General features: G+C 35.6%; 1 protein-coding gene across 5 annotated transcripts in view; it reads right to left on the reverse strand.

The window, feature by feature from the left end:
- Positions 1-209: 209 nt before the first annotated feature.
- LOC145978869 (uncharacterized) overlaps positions 210-16,759 on the reverse strand; it is a 79,914-nt gene continuing 63,364 nt past the window's right edge. For all 5 annotated transcript variants that reach the window (XM_083111762.1, XM_083111764.1, XM_083111765.1 and 2 more), the window contains 8 exons: positions 14,133-14,270; positions 11,656-11,785; positions 11,148-11,302; positions 8,751-8,817; positions 7,767-7,844; positions 7,394-7,477; positions 6,817-6,879; positions 210-3,162 (listed from right to left, as the gene is read on the reverse strand). In XM_083111762.1, the coding sequence (XP_082967888.1) occupies positions 1,784-3,162; positions 6,817-6,879; positions 7,394-7,477; positions 7,767-7,844; positions 8,751-8,817; positions 11,148-11,302; positions 11,656-11,785; positions 14,133-14,270 (2,094 nt within the window). In that variant the 3' untranslated portion in view covers positions 210-1,783. The remainder of the gene's footprint in view (positions 3,163-6,816; positions 6,880-7,393; positions 7,478-7,766; positions 7,845-8,750; positions 8,818-11,147; positions 11,303-11,655; positions 11,786-14,132; positions 14,271-16,759) is intronic.

Here is a 16,759-nt window from a genome sequence, read left to right on the forward strand (position 1 = left end):
AATAAAAGGAAATTTCTTGCAATAAGGCCTTGTAATAATATTTTTGTCTTCAGCATATATCAATATAGCTTTGAAAGTTACTTTCAATTTCAAATTATTACGAAGGAAAAAAAAACGTATTTTGTAAAGGTAACAAAAATCCTTATTCTGAAACCACAATTTACTTTAAAAATAATACATAAAATGTAAAAAATTTAGTTTATATTCCACAATAATACATTTTTCTTTTGAGTAATGTAACTTTCTTAGATTACATGATAATCTCTTGAATGAAATAATACTTTACAAAACATAAAAAAATAGCCAAGATCTTGAAATAAATTACAAGTACAGAAAAATAATCTCCAAATTAAAGTTTGCAATACTAAGTAAATTGTTCAATACTGTTTCCAAACAACTTATAATGAAAACCTATAAACATAACTGAGTTTGTCTTTCACCTACACTGAATTACTGTACATGTAGCAAAATAAATGATTAACAAACAACAATACAAATGCATATTTTTTTGTCAAAAATGTAAACAAGCACCTTTAAAAAATTAGATTCTTGAATGTTTATGCAGATTGTCCATTTGCATGATTCCAAATTAGATAGCTCTACTGATTTTCTGCTTACTCCAAGGTCAAGTACTTTTGCATCTGCTTATGATCTGACTGCGTAAATATATAACTTAATATTTGTTGTAGCAATAGGATTCTATTGGTATTGGCCAGTATAGGCTTATTCAGTGTATTAGTAAATCTGCTGATAACTACCAATCTGATATTTCACTTGCAATGACTTGCATTTTAGTGGAAAATTACAAATTTTGTTACGATTTGTATGTGTACAGTTAATATATCATGACCTTTTAAAGTTTTTTTTAGCAGAGCAAAATCCACAGTAGCCTGATTCTACTGATCAATCACCGAGCTGAATCAACTGTTTAGGTTCTTCATGGAAAATTTGCAGAACATGTACGGAGCTGAACTGTTAGCACTTTCACCTTTGATGTGAGGAGTCCTTGGTTCGATCTCTGGTAGGACCGAGCTACCTGGAGGCAACAGCAGCAGCAGTTTAATCTCGAAAACTTGAAACATAGGGTGATGGGGCTTGATGTGGAAATAACTGCCGAGCCACGGAGTTTACTTCCTAGTTTCTTATCCACAATGCAGTTTAAAATCGAAAACAGGAAGCATTAAGGATAAGAATCCAATAATATTGTGTATCAAGCTGTCTTTACATTTAACATGGAAAAAGTACGTAACATGTAATCAAGAGCTGTCAAAATTTTTAGTTCCACTTACAACTGAATTTTTCTAACTTGCTATCGACAAAAAATGCTGCCTAATTTGGAATCATGTAAATAGACACTTACAAAGATGATAATGGGCAAATTTCCCATCGCTATTTTCATCCACACGAGCAACATAACATAAGTATGTTAACATAAGCATGATTCAAGAAGTGAAACAAAATCAAAAAAATATTGATACACTATCCCTTAAAAGGATGCAGGATGTGAAAGAAAAAATAATGAATAATACTGCACAATTTGCCCATTATCATCTTTGAAGACAACTGTATATTATTAATAAACTTATATAATACTCACACTTATCACAGAAAATAATGCCAAGAGACTACTATACCAAAAATCTTGCCATTTTAGTTCAATTGAGTAAAACTTAAAATGAAAAATGTAAATAGGGAAGATCTTGGACAAGTTTCCACCAGGCAAGTATTTTGGCATATTAATCTATTAGCATTTCACATTAGTTGTGTGACTGGCACCAAAAGACTACAAAATATGGAACATACTTTCTGGAAATGAACGGACAGATGTCGAAGACATATGGAAAGAACGGGGCTTTGTACTTTTGGAAGTTCGGGTCTGTCCTTTCATTACTATACAATATCCTGCAATATTATCTTCAATCATCTCCACCTGAGTCATGACTGATCTTTTTCGATTCTTAACTAACTTGCTTTTCTCTGCCCTAAGAGCAGAGCAGTTGGGGCAACGAAGATCCTTGGTTGTTGATTTGTCACTGACTTCTTTACTGGAAGTTGGAAGCTCTTTCTGTACATTGTCAGGATTTGTAGATATTATCTGAGACTCATCCACACGAGTTACATTTACATTATTTTCACTCTCCATAGCTGGGAAACATTCGTTACTTGAGCTTTCACCTATTTTTTCACATGATTTCTCCGATGCTTTCATAGGTTCTGTACACTGTACATTTGAATTATCCGCTAGATTTGTAGCCAATAACTGAACACACATATCTTGTGAATGGTCTGTTAATTCCATAGGCGTTGAGTTCTCAACAGAATCTGCGGCCAGTGAATCAACACTCAATTCCTTGGAATATTCTGTACGTTCTTGATTTAAGTTCTCGCCTATTTCTTTACACAATTTCTCTGATTCTTTCGTAGGTTCTGTACACTGTACCTTTGAATGTTCCACTGGATTTGTAGCCAATAACTGAACACACTTGTCTTGTGAATGGTCTGTTAAATCCATAGGTGTTGAGTTCTCAACAGAATCTGCAGCCACTGAATCAACACTAAATTTCTTGGAATCTTCTGCATGTTCTTGATTTAAGTTCTCGCCTATTTCTTTACACAATTCCTCTGATTCTTTCGCAGGTTCTGTACACTGTAACTTTGAATGTTCCACTGAATTTGTAGCCAATAACTGAACACACTTGTCTTGTGAATGGTCTGTTAATTCCATAGGTGTTGAGTTCTCAACAGAAGCTGTGGCTAATGAATCGACACACGGTTCCTTGGAATGTTGTGCACCCTGTGCCATTATGTTAGTTTCCAATGAGTCTTTCGCAAGTTCTGAACCATGCTCCACTGAATCTTCAACTGAAACCATATCCAATGACTGAGCACACAATTCTTTAGGATCTTCTGCAGACTCTGCATGTGTTGAATTCTCAGATGAACCACCTGCCACTGATGCATCAAGCGTATCTTTGGAATCTTCCAAGGGTTCCGTATACGGTGTACGTGCAGCTGTTGTCTCTTTAGCTGCAGTCTCCATTTGGTCTTCCAAGCTGTGTTCCGAATCCGCCGGTGATTCTGTGTTGATTTCCACCTTGGATTTTGCATCACATATTGCCTTGCGTGAGATGTCAAAGAACTTTCCCACTACTTTATCATCCACTGAAAATACAAGAAAAATTAATGAAGAATAATTATATTTGAATATAAAGGAGTTATATATTTCTGAGTAATTTTTAACTTCGTATGATATGTGTGTATCATTGTTTAACCCTTAAACGCATAGCATTACCATATGCTCAACGTTCGCACACTTTCGTGCTAGAGGCTTGTCTATATTGAGTGTGTAGGCAAACCTAGTGCCAGAAGATGCTCTAGGAAGCATAAAGCTTGTGTTTGAAACCATTAGTTTCAGTCAAGGTAACGGCATTGTTGTGAGAGAATTTATTTGTTTTGACCTTCGATTTTTTATTCAAAATGTCATACGCTGGAAACTAAGTATGGTGTGTTTATCTCATTGTCTTTCATTATAAAGTTCTGAATGTTTTCAGCATTTAGTAAACACATGTAATTTAAAACTAATGACATTTTCTGTTCAAGAATTTGCATCACTTGCTCAATTTTTGCTCATAATGGTGGCGTTGTAAAGCCTCTTGTCGTCTTTTGTATGGATTGCTTATAATTTATGTTATTTTAATAAAAATAATAGTAATAATAGATGACCATTTCATGGAACATTTTGTGCCTGTTCAGTAGCTCAGCTTTGTTGAGTCTGTGATCCCATATTATGGAAAATATGCCTGCAAGCTATTTATTAGAGGTAAACCTGTAAGACTTGGTTACAAAGCCTGCCTGGTGCTTGAAAACCTTCCGTGGATGCCTCATTTGTTTTGGCATCTATCAAGGAAGGCAAGAAGATTCTACTGACATTGAAAACAAATTTTGAAAGACTGCAGTCCCTCTTATGCATATTCTACAAGAATTTCAGAGGCAAAAATTCTCCCAGCTTGGATTTGGATGGAAATCACTCAAAACTATGTGGCATCATTTCGTGTTGCACCTAAGGAGGCATGGCGGCCCATTACAACACAAAGGAAGGTTTTGAAAAATGTATGCTATGCTGGTGATCTACCAGTAGTGTTCGCATTGGACATGTCAAATATGTGGTTGGACCTCACGTTCCATACGTTTCTATGACAAGGGCCTCCCCAATGGCATAGTAGTAATATCGTTGCCTTGTAATCAAGGGGTCCCGGGTTCGATACGCAGTGGAGGTACATGGCACAGTGGTTCCAATCCCACTTTAAACTCTAGGTCCATTCCCGATTAGCTATTCTGTGCATAAAGTGGACTTAAAACTTCAATTCAAAGTTTTTATGACAACTGAATATTCAAGATTGATGTACAATATGTGAATATAGAGTAATTATTATGTACTAAATAGTTATCTGGTCGCCTTTAGCTCAGAAAATGTGAGATCAATGTACAATGGATCTACAATATTTGTATTATATAAAAAATAATAAAATTTTGAAAGTAATTTTAAGGTTAATTCAGAAATTACCAAGTTTTCAAAAATAAATCAATTGGTAGGGGAGAATGCATAGCGTTACTATATGGTAACAGGGCATAATTCAAAAAGGGAGAATGAAAATTTTCAAAAAATTATTCAAAATCGCTTATTACTACATAACAACAGATATTAGACTAAACACAAGAAAAAAATTGGCGGCAAAAAATAATTCATGCATTTATGGATTAAAAAAAAGAAGAAACAATTGCATGTATGTATTGAACATATTTTCTACCTGTACCAGCTTAAGTATCATGATGTTTTACAATATGTTATAACTGAAATTAGGGCTAAGCCAATACATTGGCATTGGAAAGTATCGGTTCGATATTATTTACTGATATCAGTTGATACTTTTCTGGAATGTTGATCTTTCGCAGGGTCTGCAAGAATGCCGCATAACACTTTTACGGAATCTAATCAACCTCTAAATTATGCAAAATTTGATGGATTGATTGATTGATTTGGTTTCCTATATTTTGCTTATCTGCCACTTTTGGCTAATTACAAAGATGGGGACGAGTGATGATATGATGAAATTGATGAATTGACACTCACAAACATCCATGCCCAGGCTGGGATTCGAACCTCGGACCCCTGGCATCATATCATGATGTCCTAACCACTCCACCATGGGGGCCAGCACAAAATTTGAAGTTTCCATTTATTCTGCACCAATGTTGTGTGAAAAAACTATATTTTTGTGATGACATGTAGGTACATATTTGAATATTCTGATGTAATTATTGAATATTTTGACACAATACTCTGATAAATTGATGCTTATAATAGGAACGCAATTTTACACACTAATATTAATCAATATATTGAGCAACTTTTAATTATTATAACTTTCAATCATTAGGACTGGTAAGAGTAACATCATGTGTGGGTTATCAGACCTAACCAATATATACTTAAATCTAAAGATATGCTTTATTTGCAAATAATCAATGAAATCGGTATGGGAATGATTTGGGGAGGGGGGATCAACACAGGGTACATGACTGTCGTGTGGGAAATCCAGGGTCAATTCTTTCCTGATAATGCCCCTGCATCGAATTGCTCTGAGGCTCACTCATCCTCCAATCAATGGATTTTGTGGGGATGGGGGCACTTTGGAATAAAGATGACTAGAACTTGGTGGTAATTACAACACCAGTATGGCCCATCATCCACTTGTAATCAAGAAGTCCAGGGTTCGATACCTGGTAGAGGGACATAGTGATTCAGATCCCACTTTAAACTGTACGTCCAGTCCCAATTAGCCCTACTTTGCATAAAGTGGACTTGAAACACCAACTCAATCAATCAATCAAACCCAGTATGGCCAAGATCAAGAATGTGCAAAGTCCTACCTCCACATCTCTCTGTATACCTTCAAAGCGCAGTATAATGTTCAGGAGACAGATAGCTTTACCTGTATTGTGAAAGGAATTTACAATGGGAACTAGGTACATACACAGTGGTTCGGATTCCACTTGAAACTGTAGGTCCAGTTCTGATTGGCCTATCTATCTGTGCATAAAGTGGACTTAAAACCAACAATGGGAACTACGATAAGAATTCCAACTCAGTTGAAAATTTCAACTGAATAAAACTTCAAACTAGAAAATGTGTATTGATAATGTGAACAACAGAACTTTTTAACTAATCAAGATACTATATAATTTTAAACTTAACAAGGACTGGTAAGCAAATCACACAAGCAATAAATACCAATCATATGCATAATTGGATATATTCTTTACAGAAATTCCGAAAATGTAGGTTGCTAAAAATATGTTGTCTTGAATCGAGTTTTATCTGCCATTAAATTATTTATAGAATGTAGTGATGTGAAAATTTTCTGAACTGATTCTCATGCCAATATTTGCCTAATTCTGATGTATGTAATTACTTAATAGATACCGAATGAATCAGTGTCAAAAATTAAATGTAATCAAGTTTCTGTTTCTACCTTATAAATATCCTCTGAGAATTTACATTGGTACAGAAGCAGTTACACAAGAAATGATTAAAATGCATTATATATAATACCATATTTCTTAGGTTTCCCCTTACAGAAAAGCAGCACAATAAACAATAACAATATGCATCCTGTTCAAATTTTTATATATGGTAAATATTGCAATATCACTTCAAAATTATGGAACACAAATGAAAATGAAATTACTTATTTATTTTAGCTAACATAGGGTAAGGTATGCAGACTAATAATAATTCTGATTACTTGCACTCACCCTTAGAAATAGATTTCTTCGTAATCTTGTGGTCCTTGTGAAATGAAAATGGAGCAAATTTGCCTGGAACAAAAGAAAATTTAAGAGTCCTGCAATATTATTAATCATCAATTAATAAATCACAATATTATTTTAAACCTTGACCTCACTGTACATAATCATGTTTGCATGATGTGGTATGTAAAGATGTACAGGGTTACTACAAAAGACATCTGGTTTCATTTGCATATTGCACATACAGTGAGACTCACAGTAATAAAATACATAATGTTTAATAAGGCAAATATAGAAAGCTGACTTTTCTAAATTTTATCTGGATACAATTACTAATAATTTACATTAATTTTCGTGCACAAGAACTAGGGTATGTAAAACACATCCTGAGGAGGACAGGATGACAAGATGCCAGGCCATCTTGTTCCCACACAGACAACATCTGTACAGGCATCAGTGTTTCTTATTGCACTTTCTGGGTGACGTAATGAAAACATCAATAGCTATCTTGGGTCCTCTGACTCACTTGGTTTCTGTGTACGTACAATAAACACATAAAGTAAGTAAAAAGACCTGAGCATACCTGAAAGATACGAATAATCCTGATCCTGTTCCGTGTCCAAGCTGATGATATCCTTCGTTACAGCAAGCAGGGCAACTATTTCATCTGTTGAAAGCAGAACGGTACATAAGCACCTCTCAGATTAAACAATTATAATTCTCCCTGCTTAACATAAGAACCTTATTGATTCACAAAGAGCCTTTTAAGCTTTATTATGGCTGAATCTTTTGTAAATGCATTCAAAAATGAGATTTGGAAATTGAAACTGAATATTGGCCAGTACTCTGAGTTGCAACATCAGTTTAAGTACTCCTTAAATACTTTATTAGTACCTAACATTGCCATTGACTGTATGAACATCAGCCTATGTTGCAAGTTTGATAAATGCTATTACCTTCAATATCTTTGGATGAAGCTTCTGATTCTCTGCATTTCTCCATGGAACATTCCTGCAGACTTTCCACAGCATTATCTGAAGAAAGAAATGAACCAAGAATGAACATAAGCCATAAGAAGTTGAAGGCTACATCAAAATATTTCCTTCCAACATAGTTTTATTATTGAAATAAAAATATTAACATTTTAAATGCTAAAAACTTCTCAAGACTGTTGGTGGATTAAGGGGAGCATGGAAGGTGCAATCCCCTCTCCCTCCCAACCATTTAAAAACAACAATATGTTAGTCTAAAACAACATCATTCTTCCCTGAGTTGTTTAAAATTAGCGATGGGCTGATAAGAATTTTTTCACGATAGCAATAAATTACTGACAAAATTTACAGATATCAACAACTGATAAATCACTCAATTGTAAAACTGGACATGTTACTTGAATAACCTGAATGGTTCGTTGACTTCTTTAATTAATATATATAACCAGGTGACAAAAGAACTGCACGTTTAGACATTTACTTTACCAGAAAAAAATTACATGAATATAATGTTTATACAGTGGAACTCGGATTTTTACATTTTCCCACATTTTATTTTTTTTCAGCTTTGTCCCCTGAAAAACATATAATTGAGGTTCCACTGTATTCATAAAAATAATAACAAAATGACAGAATTTACGCATTGGCTAATTGAAACATGATATTGGCTGAGACCACAAGAGTACCAATTAATGTCCCATTCATATTTAACAATAAACCATCAATTAACATAACAGTTAGTGGTGCCCTCTCCCCCTTTCACATCTAAATTTCATTGATCATCACATAGAAACTATGTCTAAAACTAATAATATACCAAAACTATCAATGAAGGGACAGAATAAAAACAAACAAGTGAACTGCCTCTCCAAGGGGAGATCATCACTCCTGTTGTAATGCAAGAAATAAATAGAAAGAAAGAAAAAAATTACAGCAAATGAAAATTACCTTTTGGTAAAACAGAAGAGCTTTCAGTCACAGTCTTTGGGAGCTCTGCACAATGTTCCTCCTTTTCCTGAAAAATATAGCACAGTAAATTTACAACCAAACGTATGAGTTTTAAAAATATTCTGAATTAACTGACACACATGTCAACATCTGCACAGACGCCATTATTACAATACCATTTTAGACAGTCAACTGCATATCCTTCTGTGGTGCACGCTTTGCACTTTCCATCCTCTATCAACATCTGTTGGGAGTTACGGATGGATGGAGCACAATATACAAGTGTTTGGTTTTCTTTAATACAAGTAAAACAGACATTTGCGTCACAACTCATATGAGTTGTTGTTGAGTTGGTGTTTTAAGTACACTTTATGCACAGGAAGGCTAATCGGGACTGGACCTACAGTTTAAAGTGGGATCCGAACCACTTGTGCCTCCACCGGGTATCGAACCCGGGACCCCTTGATTACAAGGCGGCAACGCTACCACTGCGCCATCGGGGAGGCCCCCACAACTCAAATGAAACAGTGGTTATAGAACCTCTGGCAAAATGACAAATGTTACCCATAAGATACAAAAATCTTTAATGTAAACACTACCCCTTAGTCAATCCATTTCATGTACAGTCACGGACACTGCTGGGTTGTAATGAATACATTGACGTTCAGTGGAATTGTTACAACCCAGCAGTGTCCGTGAATATACATAGAAATTAGTACAACAAAAATTACTCATTGACATTAAAATTAAATGTTCCAATTCAGATTTGGACACCAACATATAAGGCAAATGAGAATCTTCATTATGTATGGAAGAAAAACAACTGAACAGCTAAACAATAAATTATTGTATTTACAAGATACATAGATGATGTTCTCTTCATTAAAAATAATTTTAAAAATGCGATAAATATGGAATATACAAGGTTCATTCAATAAATAACAGGAAATATTTTTTTGTACAGAATCTATTATTAGAATAGAATACAACATATGATTATTATTCAACGTAGTCCCCCTCAAGTTCAATGCACCTGCGCCAGCACTCAACAAGCCTCCCAATTCCACATGAAAAGAATTATTTTGGGTGTGCGTAACCAGTTATGCACTGCTGCCTGGACGTCTTCATCATCCTCGAACCTTGAGCCACTAAGAAGGTCTTTAAGTGGGCCAAAAATGTAATAATCTGAAGGTGCCAGATCCGGGGAATACGGGGGGTGGGGTAAGCAGACGAACTTTAGGTCATTGATGGTAGATAATGTGACTCTAGCAGTCTGTGGTCTCGCATTGTCATGCAGTAAAAGGATACCACTGGACACCAGACCACGTCGCTTCTTCAAAATTGCTGGTTTTAAATTTTCACGCATAAGGTTTGCGTATGTCACACTGTTTACATTTTGACCTCTCGGCATGTAATGTTCAAGAATTGTTCCCTTATGATCCCAAAACTAAGTCAACATGTCCTTACCTGCACATTTCAGCTCGCACCTTCTTGGGTCTTGGAGATGAAGAATGTCGCCACTCCATTGTAGCCCGCTTTTGGTCAGGTTTGTAAAAATGTACCCAACTTTCATTTCCCTGTGACAATATGGTGAATAAATGCCTCCCCTTCAGCCTCGTACTGTCGCAAAAGCTCCCAGCACACATCCATGCGCCTTTCTTTCATTTCTGGTGTCAAATGTTTTGGAACCCACCTCGCACACACTTTCTTGAACATCAGTATGTCATGAACAATATGGTGGGCTGATCCGACACTAACATTCATCTCTGATGCAATCTCACTCACCGTAATACGCCTGTTTCCCCGTATCAACTCGTCAACTCTCGCAATGTTGTTCTCCGTGACTGCAGAGACAGAGCGTCCTGGACGTTGCAAATCTTGAGCACTTGTTACATCCTGTTTGAACTTTTCTGCCCACTCATACACTTGTGTTCGACTCAAACAGCTTTCACCATATTGCATTGCCATCCGACGGTGAATTTCAATTGGTTTCAACCCTTCAGCTAACAGAAATCTAATGACACTTCGCTGCTCCAAGTTGGCAAGGGTGCCGCCATTTTGTTTCACTGATTCCCAGCACCCCGTTCGTGAGGCAGGCATGCCAGGCCCATCTGTTAATAGTTCTAGGACGCCACCACAAAATAACAAAGAAACACCAAACATGGTAGTATTTTCAATTTTTTATACAACTTTTCCGGTTATTTATTGAATGGACCTTGTACTACAGAATTGGGCATTGAAGACATTTGTGTGTATGTTTCTTTCTTACTTTATGTCATTTTTCTGTCTCTTTAGGTCAACTGATGATTAGCTGTGCTGAACTAGTTACATGAAATAGATTATGTGTTGGCAGAATGCCTAAGATTCATGTTCAACTGTTTGAGTTGCAGTACTTACTTTCTGTTGCATTTGGCAATTGTCTGGCTTCCCTGAAGTAGACGGCTGAGGAATCCTCTCGTCGTGAGTGGGGAGGTTCCTATTCACTTGATCCCTAGGAATGTTGCTTGCAGCTTCCAACGGTTTAACAGCATGACGTCTGCTGGTGCTCGCATCTGATTGCAGGAAGTACATTGATATATTAACATCCGTTCATGAAAAATTATGTATGTAATTAAGTAATGATCATGCAACCATAATTACAGTTGAAATGGTACTTCCTTTGCAATTGCAAGACATAACAATACTTAGATAAGACTATATTTCAAATGCATTGTAATAGCATGTGCTGCAAATATGGTAACATCATTTACATGCATGTGGGTTGAAAATTTAGTAATGAAGAAGTAGTTGTCCTCATTTTTCATAATAAAAATAATAAATTTCATAAATTTAAAGTACTTTATTGAAAATGGAATTACACTTGAGCACTTTGAACAACTGTATTAGCTGAGGAGGTGTCAAATACCTGCAGGAAGCAAGCGTGGCTGATGATTGTGGAGGCTGCCATAACGACGTTGTAATCTCGGATCTCGCTGTATGGTTGATGGAACATGATGAGGTGGAGTTTGCCTTACGTGCTGAATTTGCCTTAAGTGCTGAAATAATGTTAAATAAATTTGTAAATGACCACATAAACAGTGCACAATTACATGTGAGAATTACATTAAAACAAAATATCTACCAACCTAATATGGAAACCCTGATTTTAAAAGGTGTGACTGAATGAAACCCGTTTGAATTGATTTATGCATTTGTCTATAAAGGTCCAGAAACAAGACAACAGACCAAAGGAACACAGTTTAAGGTCACAGGAGTGCAGTACGTTTACTAAGAAGTCTCCCTAGGCATTGAGACAGGCATCCTGTTAAGTGTGGATACTGTCGGCTTATCAGTGGCTGCTATGTGCTGCACTCAATATCTCTATCAATTTTACCTAATCTCCATTCATTCTCATCACCACAATTAGTATAAAGAAGCAAATGCAATGTAAAATAAGAAAAAATACTGTCAGTTTAGAGTTTTCTTCAAGGGTGTGAACAAATAAACGTCAGAGATATAAGCTAGGTGGTAAACTGCCTATGCTTAACAATTTTTTCAACGTGTACCGGGGTGCTTGTTAAGGGTCTAAATGATGCACATATTTTAAACTTGCATTTTGTGATGGACTGCAACTGACTCACACTCAATTGTCCTCTTTCTTTCTTTAATTGTGTCCGTCTATATTGAGATGGAATGTCAACATTGCATATCCTGTGAAGATCCTAACAATTCCATCCGAAACAAAACAAACTTCAACTCTCTACAACAAATAATTCTACTCTGTGAATTTTTAAAAAAATATTTCTGTGCATATGAAAAACCCAAAAATTCTTATCTAATCAAAAATTAAACTGACTTTCGACAAACTTCCAATACTGATACTGCATTGAATAAAGTATGTCCTATCTTCACACATGTGAACAAAATAAAACAGAACTGAAATATCATGTCTGGTTTTTGAGAAATAATGTGTTAAATGCCACCAGGGGCAGGGCAAAACCCAAACATCCTGAAGGTTTTGCAGCTGCTGGGTACCATATAATAAACATTAAATAAATCATGCAGAAGGGCAGCTTTCGCATTGTACTTTCAGAATTTAAGAAGAGCTCCAAACCTTTCATTCATGCACCTGCAACTAACTTCTTTTTGCCCATACCTAAATAAATTGCTGCCCACTTTTTATTCAGATTACATTTCATGCCACATGTCATTAACTTCATAACATTAACAAGTGTCTTGAATCGTCCTAAATGAAATGGCTTCTTAGTGTGATCTTGTCTCAAGTAAAAATATTGTTATAATAGGTTGAAACTACATGTGCATACTGGAAAAAAAATTGCCATTGATGGAGACCAGTCATCCATTTCAGAAAACAGAACTACAAAGATACACATTAAGACTTTTGCCAAGGTTAATGTTATGATGTTGACTTTATCATATTTTCTACATACATGGAAATGCCCCTCTACAAACTTCTCCTAATGTTTCAACATTGCAAAACACCCGTTGACACTTTAGAGAATTAAAAATACAAAATTATTTATTACTTACATAAAATGAGTATCAATTGTGTACACCGACAACGTTTCGGGAACCACTATTCCCTTCTTCAGGTCCTATATTTTAACTATCCGAAAATTGCCATAGCCTCGTCAATTCATACTCTCGTCAGGAAAAGGAATTGGCAGAACGCATGGAAATAGTGTGATAAGGGGGCATCTTTTCTTTTTTAAAAGTTTTAACTATTACAGGCTTTTAAGTGGAAGGGTTTTATAGAGATTTTTAACAAATAGCAGTGAGCATGGGTCAAGCAAAGATTTAAGCGTTTTCCAAATATTTTACCTTTACCATAATATACCAATTCCTTTTCCTGACGAGAATATGAATTGACGAGGCTCTGGCGATTTTCGGATAGCTGAAATATAGGACCAGAAGAAGGGAACAGTGGTTTCCGAAACGTTGTCGGTGTACAAAATTGATACTCATTTTACGGAAGTAATAAATAATTTTGTATTTTTAATTTTTAGAAATACGAAAGAATATATACTGCTGGACAAAAAAAACCGGACACTTGCATTTTTGGTGATAACGCAATGGGTCGATAAAAGCTCTGGTACAAGGGCTAACTAAATGTTGCAGAAACTAAATTAAGTACGAATGAATAAACAAAGTCCGAGCCTATGAATGGTGCATATGGTACTACATGATCTGCCGAACATTCTGTAATATACCTGCGAGCTGTTATTGCAATTCAGATGTCAAATATTAAAGTGTCCGGTTTTCATTGTCCAGCAGTATATATAGAAGTGAGTAAGTTGCACAAACCTGAAGTATGAACTTTAGAGAAGTGCAACTCAAAGATTTTGTTACAAGATAAGGACACAAATGGATGGAATTACTTACCTGTCCTACCGCAATTGGATTTCCTCCTGGTGGTGGCACTGAAGGGTGAGTCTTGACGTACACATTAGGCCTGGCATGTTCATTGCCATAACTCCACTGATGGGGCGGAACCTCTCCTACTGGTATCAAGGCATTTGGCTGAAATATTACGAAGTACTCTAAAAAAAAGTCCTTTCTGAACTAACTACAGGATGTAACTTATGGAATTTAGAAATTTTACTGCTTTACCATTAGAAATGCTTGATATACTCGCAAGGTAACATGCTAATAGTTTGGAAACAGGTACTATATTGCAGAATTAGCAACATCAACTTGAAAGACCGACGCAGCAAATCAAATGGTGGTATTTTGGAAATTTGTGGTGACATGCAAGAAGCGTGTCAGGGGAATATTTTGAGAATTTTAAATGGTAAAGGGGGTCGAGTAACCTCGTCTTGGATAGGTCTAATATCAAGAAAATTTTGTAGGAAATATTTTTTGACATGGACCACCATATTTTAATGTGCAGCCAAAAATCATTTTCTTTGCACATTTCAATTCATACAAGTTTGTTTTCAGCTGCTCATTCAAATATCACAAAATGTTTTTTACGAACTTTTCTTCAAATTAGGAGTCATTTTTACCATTTGAATTTTCAAGTTTCTTACCTGGCACCCCTCTAGGAGGTCACCATGAGTTTTCAACCTTTGGGTTTTCATGTGATGATGTATAAGATTATTACGAGTTCTCCAGTTTGAAAATGCTTGCCTGATACAATGTTGGAAATTCATTGAAAACATAAAACAGTTTTTGGTGCCCACTCAAAAACCACTGACCAAACCAAAAACTATTTCCTACAAAAGTTGCTATCAAAAGACCTATCAAACAAGATGTCACTCAACCATCCTTATCATCCTTATCATCAGAAAAGTTTGAGGTTCCCCTCCATCATAATAGGACACCATGTATAATCAAGATAACACCATTTGACTCATCCCACGCATATTTACAGGTTGACCGATTGACTTATTTTACTTCGCTTTCCTGCCACTTTTGGCTAATCGCGATGATGAGGATTAGTGATGATATGCTGAAATTGATGGGATACTCACAAAGAACACCCATGCCCAGGCTAGGATTCGAACCTGGGACATCTGGCATTGTAGCATGCTATGCTAACTACTCTGCCAAAGAGGTCAGCATTTTGTGAGTTGACATTGCTAGTTAGTGCAATTCATTATCTTTACTGAAAGTATTAGCCTGTTGCAGACTCACCCTGCACAACAACTTATTGAAAAGTTATGAAAACTCAACCAGGGATTTTTTTAATACAATTTACCAGTAACATTTACCAACTCTACAAAAAAAGAAACTGGTTTCATGTGTTTAAACATCAAGGTTAAAAGAAAGCAATATCACAGATTATAAAATGTTATTTTGAGCATTTACAGGGAGGAAAAATTATAAACAATTTAAAAGACTGAAGATCTGAAGAATTTCAATAAAACTGAAGTGAGAGTATACATTTTCAGGGGACAGGAAATGTTCAGAGAATACTCCAAATGATTAAAAAGTAAAACTAGGATTACATTTAAACTGGAAGAATGGAAATTCTAATACAATCTTATGCCAAAGCTAATCAAGAATAAACAAAGGTAATGTTGAGAAAATATAAAAAAAACAATAAAGAAAAATAAGTTTCAAAGAAAGTATGATAAAAATAAATATGATAAAAATAAATCATCTACAAAGCAGCCTTTCAATAGTTCTAAATAATAATGTTTGTTCTCTTCTCTCACCAAATTTTGCAATAAGTGATCTATAATTATTTACATTAAATAAAACATATAAAACAATGTAACTAAGATAAAAACTAGGGAAGGACTAGTATGATTTTTTTTCTAATTTCTAAAAAAATATAAATATAACATTTTATTCATAATTGGGAAAAGAGAGACACGGTAGTATACAGGGTGTCATTTTAATGGCGCCCACGGACCACGGAAACGTATAGAGGACATCAAAACAAACAACTTTTTTCAGTAACATTTTTCTCGTTGGAGCGTCGTTTCGGCGCTACAGTCGTTCAAAAAAGCCCGTTTTGCCGCCTGAATGCTGGCAACCACACACAACATTTGATTGCATTTGTGACGTCATATCCCGTCGTGAAGCGATGCGTTACAGGGTTGCCAGGAACACACATATTCTGTGAAAAATGATATAGCTACAATCAGCCACATTATGTACCGTAAAACAAAACGAGAAAACACGTTCTGTAACCTAACAGGAAGTAAACAAACGATACGAAAAATGGTAGAAAGAAAATAGAATTCAAGTGGAAGTGGTCATATCGAATTTTGTATCAGATTGCATGTCAAATATTTGCAAATCTAGTTACCAAGTTGGCATCTACAATTTAGTCTATCCACTTCGTCCTTCTGATACTAGTTGTCTGTGACACACTGAACAGATGACAAAATAGAAATGAAACAACTCAAAATTCCAAAGGTAAGCAACACGTAATATAATGTATATTCAGGGGATTATGAGGCAAGTGGCGAAAATGGTTGAAAATACAGGGATATAAGTAGTAGTAAAAAAACTCTCCGACGACTGTGTTTATCTACGCACCGGATACACACGTAATA

Source organism: Lepisma saccharinum, chromosome 25 (genome assembly GCF_977018435.1).
Source record: "Lepisma saccharinum chromosome 25, izLepSacc3.1, whole genome shotgun sequence".
In the NCBI taxonomy this organism is placed as follows: Eukaryota; Metazoa; Arthropoda; class Insecta; order Zygentoma; family Lepismatidae; genus Lepisma; species Lepisma saccharinum.